Below are 12,775 nucleotides of genomic sequence, written 5' to 3' on the forward strand. Positions count from 1 at the left end.
ATGCTCCACCATGTTCAGAGCAGCCTTATTTATAATAGCCAGAAGTTGGAAAGAACCCAGATGCCCTTCAACAGAAGAATGGATGCAGAAAATGTGGTATATTTATACAATGGAGTACTACTCAGCTATTAAAAACAATGAGTTCATGAAATTCCTAGGCAAATGGATGGAGCTGGAAAATATCATCTTGAGTGAAGTGACCCAGTCTCAAAAGAACATACATGTTATGCACTCACTTATAAGTGGATATTAGCCCAAACACTCACAATTTCTAAGAAACTATGTATAGACCACATAAAACTCACATAGAAGAAGGAAGACCAAAGTGTGGATGCTTTGGTCCTTTCTAGAAGGAGTATCAAAAGTTTCAACCAGAGCTCCCAAAGTCTAAACCGCCAGCCAGAGAGCACAAAGGGAGAGACTCATGCACCTGTATAGGGAATTGAGGGTGACCTTGTTAGACTTCAGTGAAAGTGGAGGGCCATGGTCCCAGAAAGTTTGGATCCTCTACTGTGTGGGAATTCGAGAGCAGGGAGATGGGACTGGGAGAATGTTTGGAGCACACCCTCACAAAAATTAGGAGGAAGGGGTATGGGATAAGGGGTTTTGGGGGAGAATGGGAGAGGAGATAACATTGAAAGGTAAATTCGTATAATATCCAATAAAAAAACCACAGAGATAAAGGATCTAAAAAAAAGAGAGAGGGAGAGAGTTTACTTATTTTAAATTATTTTCAAAAGTTTCTGGGAGTTGCTAATTGGCTAAGATCCTATTTTAAGGTCTCCATAAAAGAATTTAAGTCTCTGTTCAATATTCTCAAGAGAGACGTAAACCCTAATTTTCCTCAACAATTAATTGACAAAAGAGAGGTAATCTCACAAAAAGTAGAAGAAGCTATTACTAATTGATATATTATATACTCTGATTAGTTGTTGGTGGTGCTATAACAGTCCTTTGACAAAAGATTATCAATATAGATTTATATATCCTTAAATAGGGTCTTCATGACTCTCTGAGTGTGGAAGGAGTGACTGTTGGCGCTTCTGCCCTGATTTTACAAGAACTCTGAAAAATTGGCTTTAAAAACAAAAGAGGGGGAACGGTATCCCCCCCCCCCCCGAAATACTCTCCATCATGCCTTGTTCATTTTTATCTCTCTAAAGCTGAAAGCTCTTGGCAAATCTGCTGCTGACTGCCTCTGGCACCACCAAGACCAACAAAACTTTGCCACAGATATGGGGAAGGACCTTCTTACCCTTAAAGGGAATGACCCAGACCCAGTTCCCTTATGGGGCTGAGGACTGATATGCCTGTCCGATACCACAGAAGGCACAGCTAACCGGCTACCAAAATGATTAATGAAAAAAATAGATACCCCCACAAAGCCAGGCCCAACCATAAATACGATGAAAACAATTTACATCCAGGGAAGAGAAATCTCCCTGAGAATCCCCTTCTTTTTCCTTTCCAGGTAAAAATGAATCACCCGTGATGTCTGCGGTTAAAAGTTCTAATCCAGATGCTGGCCTCCAAACTTATACTACTCAGACCTTTGAAGGGCCACTGACAAGAACATCAAGCAGCTAGAAATTGACATCACTAGTCTGAAGAAATCCCTCGTTTCGCCATCTGAAGAGACCTCCTAAAATCGCAAAAATCCTTTTTGGACTTGATTTACTCTAGTATAATAGAAAAGACTGTATACAGCTCTTGACTGTGTACAACCCTCAAAGAAGAAGGTTGCCTTTACATAGACAAGACAAGGAGGGTTAAAGAGAGCATGAAATAGGTAGTGAAGCCTAAGAAAAATCAGAGAGAAAGAGACAGATGAATGCTGGTACAAGAATTGGTTTTCAGCCTCTCCAAGGTTGTCAACCCTATTTCCTCCCATCTTGGGACCATTATTTGGGTTCTTTTTGCTTTTTTCTGCTGGTCCCTGGCTCTCAAATAGGCAGACTAACTCTGTGATACAACAGACAAATAATTTGGTAGCAAAACCTACTCAGATACATTATCATAAGTTAGCTATGGAGGACCACGAGACTCAAGATGAGGTTGTTACTTTATTCAAGGTGTTTCCAAAACCCATCTCCACCCAACCTAAAAAAGGGAGACTTCTGCCCCTAGACCAAGCAGAGAGGGGCCACCCAGAAACCCCTCTGACAGGCGATCTGAATTCTTGCTTAGGCTGCGAGGCTAAGCACTGGAAGGGAATATCAATAAAAGATAAAAATATCTATCTGGGTTCCCTGAGGGACAAGCCTGACTGCATAGGGGTTGATGTCAAAAGTATCCCCTCTCCAGGAAAAAGACATCTGGACGGGTATGGCCCTCATGCCTCACTGGACAATGACAGGGGGACTGGAGCCATTACAAGGTCCCCTTCAAATACTGGAGGTCAGGCCTCTATCCCCGCCTTCACAAGTTTAGAATTGCCACAGCCCTTCTATACTTAGAGAAGGGAGGAGATGTCAGGGGCAGCCCTGCTTACACACTGTAGGCCTAAAATCAGCCATAGGCCTAAAATCAGCAGTGGGCCTGCCATACATGTATACTAACACCAAGTCTTGGGTCTCAGTGGAAGAACATTGAAACAGATGGCTATAAGCTAATGTCAACGGGCAGCTTTTGTGGAAATTTATAAGCCTGAGTGGTCATGGACCTTGTAAATAGGTAGCCTTGGCAGACAATACCAGCTTAGATGGGGACAAGCGAGTCATAGGCATAGTCATGGTGACTTCTCCCCTGAACCTTCACCCACCCGGTTCTGAAGATATCTGTATTCCCCCTGAGCACCCACACTCCACTGTCATTCCCTTCCCCATGTCCCGCCTTTCTGTGATTATACCCCTGTGTGAATTAATTATGATTTGAGAAAAAATTTTAAAAAAGAAGGAAAAAATAAACAATCAATAAAAAATAAAAAAAACAAAGCAAAACAAACAAGAGTAACTTTTCAGGGCTGCAAACGAGATTAGAGGCAAATACAGTATTAGCATGGTAGATTATTTGTTTTAAGTGGGTAGAACTACCATGTTTTCTTCTATGTTCACAAGGAGTAAGACTTGGAGGCTAGAATCATGAATGCAAGCCCTGGGGACTGGAAGGGCACAGGGAAAAGATCAGTTCATGTCTGAAGACATGTGAAAGGCTGTGTACTTGTTTTTAAAGATACCACACTGAAAATAAAACTGGTTCTGGCCGTAAGTTTCATTTGTTTATAGAAGACAGAAAGAAATCAGTTAAAAGAAGGCCTTTAAGCTTAGGAATGTTATTTTCAGTCTTTCAGGAAGATAGCAGTGAATATAAACAACCTTCAGTAAATACTGCAATAAAGGAAAAATATAGGGCTTTAGCCCACTTTTCTTCTCTGTCTGATGGCAGGTACAGGAGGGACTTGGGATCTGACATGTAAAATGGAAGCCTTTTTCTATAAAAGGGGCTGACGAAGACCAGCTTTGATTGTGTAAGGCCTAAGAAAAATAGGCAGAAGCTTGTTTAAACATAGTTTTGATACAGAAAAAAAGGTATGTTCAGGATGTCAATTCCATTTCCACAGTCAAGTTAGTGCACAGACACTGGAGTCTTCTGAAAGGCCTATTTTCCTCTTCAGAAGCAACTAGAGGAAGCTTGAGCACTGTCATTTCTTGATCCAGGGGTTAATAAATCTTGCAGCATTACAGCTTGGGATCAGTTTTACTTCTTTATCGTCCTGACTTCCAGAAAACACCCTTAGTGACTATCCTAGTCCTGCTGAGAACATAATTAAGGGTGCAGTAGTTATTTTGTTATTTTCAGAACACAACAGTCATGACAGGACTAGAAGGTGAGGCAGGAGTGGGTGGGTAAGCACCCTCATAGAAGCAGGGGGGCAGATGGGATAGAGGGTTTTTGGAGGGGAAATCGGGAAAGGCAGGCTTTCATGAAAAAGTTCTAATTCCACATGAATTCTCAGGATAAACATAACAGAGAATGTTCATAAAACATTTCCTCTAATTTGTTGCCATGGCTAGGATTAAGGGACAGAAATAGATTTTAACAAAAGAATATAGGCAAGAGAAAAAGGGTTTTTTTCCCCAGTCCCAGGAGAAGCAAATGAAAGTTATCCTTGGTCATATTTTGGTACCAGGTGACATTTCCTTGTTTATCTCCCATATAGCCAAGGAAGGTCTTCATTAAAGAGCCACAGCTGTTCCCCAACTTGTTCTAAAGATGGCTTTTCTCTTCCCCCTTGCTATGTCTATTCCTATGAGCCCTGACTTTTCTAGATGGAAAGTCTTATGGCTGCATGTCCCTGGGATGGCTTCTGGGGACTTTCAGTCTTAGGGAGATTCCAAGAAGCTCTAACTAATACCTGTGAAAAGGTATTGTTACTGGTCATCAAATGATTCCTAATGACAGCCAATGGAACCAGAACAGTCCTTCCTATGTTAAGACAGTAATTTTTGTTTTTAAAACATGGTCTTGCTATATAGGCTGACAGCTTCAAATTTATGGTCTTTCAGCCTAGGCCTCCCCAGTGCTGTGATTACAGCTAAGCACCACCATGCCTGTCTTTGTTTTGTTTTTTAATGTTTGCTTGTTTTTAAAGACAAGGTCTCACTCTATAGGCTTGCTTAGCCTGGAACTCCAATGTAGGCAAGGTTGGCCTGAAACTCACAAATTCATCTGCCTCTGCTTCCTGAGAAGGGTTACAGGCACATGCCATCATGCCTGGCAGTTGTTACTTTAAGGTTTATTCATTTTAATGTGTCTGAGTGCTTTGCCTGTCTGTATATATGTGTATCAGGAGTATGCCTGATACCCACAGAAGGCAGAAGGGAACACTGGATATCCTGGACCAGGAGTTACAGCTGGTTATGAGCTGCTATGTGGATTCTGGGAACTGAAAGCACATTCTCTGCAAGACCAGCAGGCATTCTCAATTGCTGAGCCATTTTCCAGTCCCCACTGTGGTCTCAGTTTTAAGGCCAAGTGAATGCCTTTGCAGAAGAAAATATTCTACCAAAAGAGAGGCTATGGAAATTTCAAGCTAAAGAAATACCTGTAGTCAAGAAGGCGTTCCATGAGGCGGGTGACTGAGGTAACAAAGGAAATGCCAGTCTCACGCCATGTTTCCTGTTCAACCTTCTCCAGAAGGCTGTTGGTAAGAGAAGCAAACAAAACTCATGAGCTTTCCCTGATGACAAGAGTGAAGTTCACGAGCCTGTGGAGGCTGTGCTATATCTGGAGACAGGAGACTTGTCACACTGTAGTCTTACCTGGGGTAGGGCCCAAACAGCTGGGTTCTACTCCATGCAGCAGAAAGCAAAGACAAGGATATTATTGAGCTGGCAGCAACAAATGAACATCTCTCCCATTTCTCTGGGTATGTTCCTAAGGAGTCCATTGAGGTGGAGGTGAAAGAGGTATATACAATAAGGCCTGATCTCAAGGACCATCTGAGTTAAGAGCCCATGGTGGAATATGTCTGGCTTTGCCAACTGGCTGCTTCTACTGCCCAGAGACATTTTCAATAAAAATATAAAACCATCTCTTCATATAAATCAAAGATTTCCACAAGCCTAAGGAGCCCAGTATGAGGGACAGAGAGTAAATTCAGGAGCTATACTCTGCCATCACCTCGGTAATGAGAAGCTTCCAAAAAATATGTAACAAGGACAAAAGCTTAATGTTCAGGCCATTAAAAAAACCCTTATAGCACCATGCTTCTGTCACTTTGAGGCAGCTTTTGGCTTTCGAGATACACTGATCTCCCATGTGCTCCTTCTTGGAGCTGTGAGCTGCTCTTTTCCTTGTTCTAGCAGTGAGCTTAGGTCTAGAGCTCAGTCCATACACCTCTATTTATGATTCCTTATGAGTGCATTTTGCTCTCTAAGTTTCTAAGAGTCATCTGGAGTTGACTGGCCCAGGATTGGGAACAAACACTGGGGTCTCAAACTCATAGCTTGATAGCTGTTAGGCTTTTTGCTATGTTCAGTGCCTCCATGTACAGAACATACACCTGTGTCAAAGATTAAGAAAAAGTGAGAGTTTCTATGATCATGCTGAAAGAGAGAGAAGACGAGTACAGTCTCTGGCCTCTAATTATATGGACTAGAACACTACTACTCTCCAACTGTCCTATGGAGCTTTACTGTCCTCGACGTTGGGGAGAGGTGCTCTATGAGCACACAGACTGGAAAATGCTGCTTACTACCTCACCCCTTTAACTGAATATTTTCTATATCTACATATATTTTGTTCATTTCTCCCCATACCTACAAAATCATCTTCAAATTAAAACCATGAAATGATGCTCCATGGTATCAGTAGTTTTAGGTCTCAGACTGACTTTAAAAGGGCTTACAAGTACAATCCGGATAGGTAACTAGTAATTGTAGCCTATTTTTATACCTTTTCCTTTGTAATAAGTCATTTATTAGTGGACAACAAAGAGAATTCAATGTCTTCTATAACTGGAAACATTTTGTTATTAGAGAAGTATTAGAAGATGAATGTATTCTGTCATAAATTTTAAATAAAATTCCTGTGACTCCTTAAGGAACAAAGTAGACATGCTGTACCAGAAAGCATCCCTTGCTGAAACTGCAGCTGTGGGTCCTCCAAGCAGAGGTGCCTTTTACAGACAGCTAACTGACGGCATGCTAGCACTTCCTTGAGCCAGTCTCACCACTTCTAGGAATGGGAGGATAAGCCCCAGTCTGCAACTCTTGCATATGTATTGTTGGCATGAAGTCTGAAAGTCAACTTCTAAAATTTTTGAAGTTTAACTTTTAAAAATTACTGATAGACAATAGTTATAATTTTGTCAAATTTGTTATTTTGATATACTAATAAAGCAAATACAGGAATTATGTTATGGACCCAATTATATTTCAAGTAAAAGTACTCTTTTCTATGATTGAGTTTGAAATAGCTAATGGTACTTTTATAATACCTGCTAATATTAAAAAGTCCCTCATAACCTTACCAAATAAAATATTAATATATTTTATACACTGCGAAATTCTAATTGACTGTCTCATGAGGTCTGGTGGCCTTTATCAACTTAAAAAGAAATAATTAAAATAATAGGTCTTGGGGAACTATCATTCAGCATAGTCATATCATTTATTAACTGAAAAATAGCCTAGAGAGTCTGTGTGGTTTATTCAAGAACCTGTTGTAGTGTTTATCAAGCTACAATGTTTCCTAAAAAAGAATCCATACTTTACCTCCTAGAAATGCCAGACTTATTAAATAAATAAGTCCTCATGGGCTATTTGTCCAACATGATTCAGGGAATGTTATGAAGACATACAGTGACTTCCTATTGCAAACCTAGGAACTGAATTATCATTTCTTTGTACATTTTCAGTCAGCCATGACAACCCCTAAGAGTACATGCTTTTTTATTGATAGAAACTGAATACTGCTACTACCAAAGTCAATCAGGTCTCTCTTGGTACCCAACCCCTAAAGCCTGCCCAGTGCAGGCTTTAGCTTTAGTCTCCACTTGCCCATATCACCCCTCCTCCCAACATGGGGCATCTGGGGAAGGAGCAGCTTACAGCAGGCCGAAGAGTTCCCTGTAGCTCTCATCACCTTTCCCTTCTGATACCATGCTGTCCAGCTTATCAATCAGCTCAGCCTCCACCTAGAAGGAAACAGAGTTCATGAGTGCAAATGAACACAGACAGAGAAGGAAAATTCTCCAGTCTTGTGGCTGTGTGAGGATCATCGAAAACTGCTTTTTATACTTTATCATATAGTTGCAAGAAAATTACAGCAAACACACCTATAGCATTAAATCTCACCTATAGCATTAAAAAACTTTGTTTTCCGAACCAGAGACTAGATAGCCTAGGGACCTAAAGTAAAACCAAGTACACCTGTTCTAAAAAGCAAGCAAGCAAGCAAGCAGGCAAGCAAGCAAGCAGGCAAGCAAGCAAGCAAATAATACAGTAATAAAATGACTCCTAATGACATTCTGATATACTTATGGAGAGGTGGTGCTTTGCTCAGCCATCATCAGAGAAGCTTTCTCCTACAGGTGGGAACAAGTATATACAGAGACCTACTGCCAGACATTATGCTGTGAGGAGAGATCTTTGAACACTCAGCCCTAAATGGGATGTTTCTATCAAATCCCTCCCCTTAGGAGCAGGGAACTTTTTTGTTGTTTTTGTTTTTTGTCTTTTTGTTTTTCGAGACAGGGTTTCTCTGTAGCCCTGGCTGTCCTGAAACTCATTCTGTAGACCAGGCTGACCTGAAACTCAGAAATCTGCCTGCCTCTGCCTCCCAAGTGCTGGGATTAAAGGTGTGTACCACCACTGCCCGGCCAGGGAACTTTTGGAAGAGTGTAAGAGCCAAAGGGAGTTGGAGGACATCAAGAAAACAAGACCCTCTAAATCAGTCAACATGATTAAAGCATATACGAATTCACAGAGACCCTAGGCAGCATGCACAGGGCCTGCATGTGTCTGTACCCATGTTCTCTGCATATATATTATGCCTTCCAGTTTCGTGTTTTAACGGGATTCCTGAGTGTGCAGACGAGTGAGTCTCTGATTCTTGTCTCTTGGGATTGTTTCCCTCTGTCTGTTGTTTGGTCCAACTCCAATGTGTTGGTTTTTGTTTTACCTTATTATAGTTTATTTGTATCCCTTAGGAGCCTGTTCTTTTTAAATGAGAGACATGAAAGGAATGGATCTAAACGGAGAAAATGTAATCAGGATACAATATGTGGGTGAAAATCTATTATCAATAAAAAAAAAAAAAAGAAAAATAAATCTGCTTCCCTGGCTTAGGAAGGGTTTTAATTCTGGTTTTAGTTTAAGTATGTAAATGTTTCGGATAACCATTTCCTATCTAAGAGCTACAGATGAGGATTCCATCAGAGAAAAGAGAGAAGCCTTTGTTAAATGTTTCTTTTTAAAATTCAGCATTTTTATTAATTCTCTGAGAATATCATATATACATAGAATTTTGCTCCCTGCCTATGCTCCCTAATAGCTTCTGGGTCCATCCATTAAATAACCTACTGAATTCAATTTGTGCTGTTCATATATCCATGAGTGTCAGGTCATCCTCTGGAGTACACGTGAACTACTGGGCTACATTTTTTTTCCTGAGACAGTGTTTCTCTGTGTAGCCTTGACTGTCTTAGTCCTAGACGCCAGGAAAGCAAGAGGCTCCTAGGACCAATGAGGATGACATTAGCTGACTTACCCAACAAAGGGGAGAGAGAGCCTGTAGAGACCATTACTCAGAGGTTAGGTATGGCCTCCAGTTGAGAGATGAAGCCACCCACCCATCTCAAAATTTTAACTCAGAATTGCTCCTGTCTAAAGGAAATACAGGGACAAACTGTGGAGCAGAGACTGAAGGAAAAGCCACCCAGAGACTGCCCGACCTGGGGATCCATCCCATATGCAGCCACCAAACCCAGTCACTATTGCTGATGGCAAGAAGTGCTTGCTGACAGGAGCCTGATATAGATGTTTCGAGAGGCTCTGCTGGAGCCTTACTGATACAGATACGGATGCTTGCAGCCAACCATTGAACTGAGCATGGGGTCCCCAATGGAGGAGTTAGAGAAAGGACAGAAGGAGCTGAATGAGTTCTCAACCCCATAGGAAGAACAATCATATCAACCAACCAGACCCCCCCAGAGCTCCCAGGGACTAAACCACCAAACAAAGAGTACACATGGAGAGCCCCATGGCTCCAGCCACATATGATCTGGCATCAATGGGAGGGGAAACCCTTGGTCTTGTGAAAGCTTGATGTCCCAGTGTAGGGGAATGCTAGGGCAGTGAGGTAGGAGTGGGTGGGTGCGAGAGCACCCTCATAGAAGCAGGGGGCAGTAAGGTTTGGATAGGGGGTTTTCAGAGGGGAAACTGGGAAGGGAAATAACATTTGAAATGTAAATAAATAAAGAACCAAGAACCCCCCCCCAAAAAAAACTTCTCTATCAGGCAAAAGAGAAGTGAGAAAAGAATTTAGAGACATTGTTATCCTTGCAGAACTGATACTGACACCTTGCTATCCATTTAGCATTTACCTTGTGACATATTCAGCTATGGAGTTCTGAATATATACCTTCCAAATTTCCTCATTTGTGAAATAGTTGTCATGGTAATATTCCTTTATCATGTCATTATGCCCTGGCTTTTGCAAAATGCTCAATATTAGTTTTGTTTTCCTCACAAGCCATCATGTGCTAAGTACCACAGTGAGTTCTGAGAAATAAAATGCACAACCATTCTGGTTCCTGGGGACCCATAATTCAGTGAGGGAGACTGAGGTCAGCATGGCAAGTGCTCAGATATAGTTCATACAGAAACGGCAGTCCAAGACTTGAGATCTTAACACACAAGTGTTTCAATAACAGTGCTATAAAAATGAAGGCTTTGGGGCTGGTGAGATGGCTCAGCGGTCAAGAGCACTGATTCCTCTTCTAGAGGTCATAAGTTCAAATCCCAGCAACCACATGGTGGCTCACAACCATCTACAATGAGATCTGATGCCCTCATATACCTTCATGTGTCTGAAGACGGCTACAGTGCACTTACATATAATAAATAAATAAATCTTTAAAAAAAAAATGAAGGCTTTACTTCTGGTGCTGGTTAGATTTCTGTCAACTTGACACAAGCTAGAATCATCTGGAAAGGTGGAACCTTAACGGAGAAAATGCCTATATCAGATTGGTCTGTAGACAAATCTTTGGGGGCATTTTCTTGATTAAGATTGAAATGGAAAAGCTCACTATAGGCATTGCCACCCCTGAGCAGGTAGATCCCAGGATGCACAAGAAAGCAAATCAAGCAAGTCCTGAGAAGGCTACTAAGCAGCATCCTTCCATGGTCCCTGATTCAGTCCTGCTTTCAGGTTCTTGCCTTGCTTCACTGAGTTCCTGCCTTGGCCTCCTTCAGTGATGGACCGTGACTGGAATGCATAAGTCAAAACCACTCTTTCTCTCCAAGATGCTTTTGGCCAATGTCTTTAGTGCAGCAATAGACAGCAGCTGAAACACTATGTGACACAGTGGTTATAGGTTGAGAAATCTACCTAAGAAAATAAGGGAGGAGAGGTTGATACACCAAGTGCTGAAGTGCTTGATGTGCAAGTGAGAGGATCTTAGATCCGTCTAACAACTACATAAGAAAGCTAGGATGGGAACACGTACAGTCACTGAGGCTTGCTGGCTGGGCCAGGTTACACTATTCAGTGAGCTCTGGGTGAGATTTTCTGTCCTGTCTCCAATCAATCAATCAATCAACCAACCAACCAACCAACCAACCAATCAAGGTACATAGCTCCTGAGGAATCACATTTGAAGTTGATCACTGGCTCCCACATGCACATGCACCCAGATGATATGCCCTCACACATATTCACACACACAAAATAGGAATGGATGGTTTTGATGATATTAAGAGTAAAAATTTTAAATGAACCTAAATTGGTAAGAACTTGACTAAATACATAATAGTCTAATCATACAGTGGAAGGACTCTTGCAGGCATAGTGTAGTACAGAGGAGCAGTAAATGCCACAAAGAAAGAGTCATGACAAGTTTAGTACCCAAACTGGAGATTACAGAGCAGTATATCCAACCACTCTGTTTTTTTTTTTTTTTTTTTTTTTGGTTTTTCGAGACAGGGTTTCTCTGTGTAGCCCTGGCTGTCCTGGAACTCACTCTGTAGACCAGGCTGGCCTCGAACTCAGAAATCCGCCTGTCTCTGCCTCCCAAGTGCTGGGATTAAAGGCGTGTGCCACCCACGCCCGGCTTCAACCACTCTGTTTTTAAAGACAGAAGTCTATGTATTTGGGAAAAGTCTAAAAAAGATATAAACTTCAATTATCAGTATTCTAGGAATAAGGTTTTTACTTTTTAGTTACATCTCATTTACATTTTTTCCCTGTACATTAAATACTGTTTTATAACCAGGAAAAATATATCTGTGCAGATAGCAAAAGGAGGAAAGTAGTTAACACCAAAGTTGTGAAAAACAGAATTAAGATAAAATAAATTCCTTGAATTTTAGTGACTTAAACAGTACAGGTATCCTTTAATGAGGCATTTTCAATAATCATGTAATATACAACAGAGTGCCAGGGAGATGGCCCAATGGGGAAAGGTGTTTGCCACCAAGCCTGACAACTTGAGTTTGACCCTGGGACCTGAAGGATAGAAGGAGGAAAGTCCTGTAAGTTAATCCTTTAACAGGCACTATCATGCCTACCATACACATGTACAAACACATAAGTATGGAAGTGTGATAAAAACATTAAAGAACACATAGCAGACCAAGATGATGAGAGGCTAGAAAGTAGAAGCCTGGGATTAAAAGAACAGACCACTTAAAAATGAGACAGCAGAGGGAAGCACAGAAATATGTGTGTGTGTGTGTATGTGTGTGTGTGTATGTGTGTTTAAAACTAAGCATGACAAAGTTTATTTATGTACTGGTTACTTTTTTGTCAACTTGACACTAACTATAGTTACTCAGGAAGAGGGAAACTGAATTGAAAATTGAGAAAATGTTCCCCTTAGCTTGGCCTGTAGGCATGTCTATGTGGTACTTCTTGACTGTGGATTGACGAGGGAGGGCATAATCACTGAGGGCAGTGCCACTCCCAGGCAGGTGTCCTGGGAGGTATAAGAAAGTCAGCTGAATATGAACGTAGAAACATGCCAGCCAGGAAGCAGCTTCTCTCCATGGTTTCTGTCTTTGCTCCTTCTTGCTGTACCTTTCCTACCCTACCTCAACAACGACTGTGA

General features: G+C 41.4%; 1 protein-coding gene across 1 annotated transcript in view; it reads right to left on the reverse strand.

Annotated features, from left to right (window-relative positions):
- Window positions 1-12,775, reverse strand: part of Dock3 (dedicator of cytokinesis 3) — a 200,895-nt gene that overhangs the window by 44,052 nt on the left and 144,068 nt on the right. The window contains exons 29-31 of the mRNA XM_028756841.1: window positions 7,554-7,639; window positions 5,262-5,288; window positions 5,045-5,140 (exon numbers count right to left, since the gene is read on the reverse strand). Coding sequence (XP_028612674.1) covers window positions 5,045-5,140; window positions 5,262-5,288; window positions 7,554-7,639 — 209 coding nt within the window. The remainder of the gene's footprint in view (window positions 1-5,044; window positions 5,141-5,261; window positions 5,289-7,553; window positions 7,640-12,775) is intronic.

This window comes from Grammomys surdaster, unplaced genomic scaffold (assembly GCF_004785775.1).
Source record: "Grammomys surdaster isolate TR1022 unplaced genomic scaffold, NIH_TR_1.0 126131, whole genome shotgun sequence".
NCBI lineage: Eukaryota > Metazoa > Chordata > Mammalia > Rodentia > Muridae > Grammomys > Grammomys surdaster.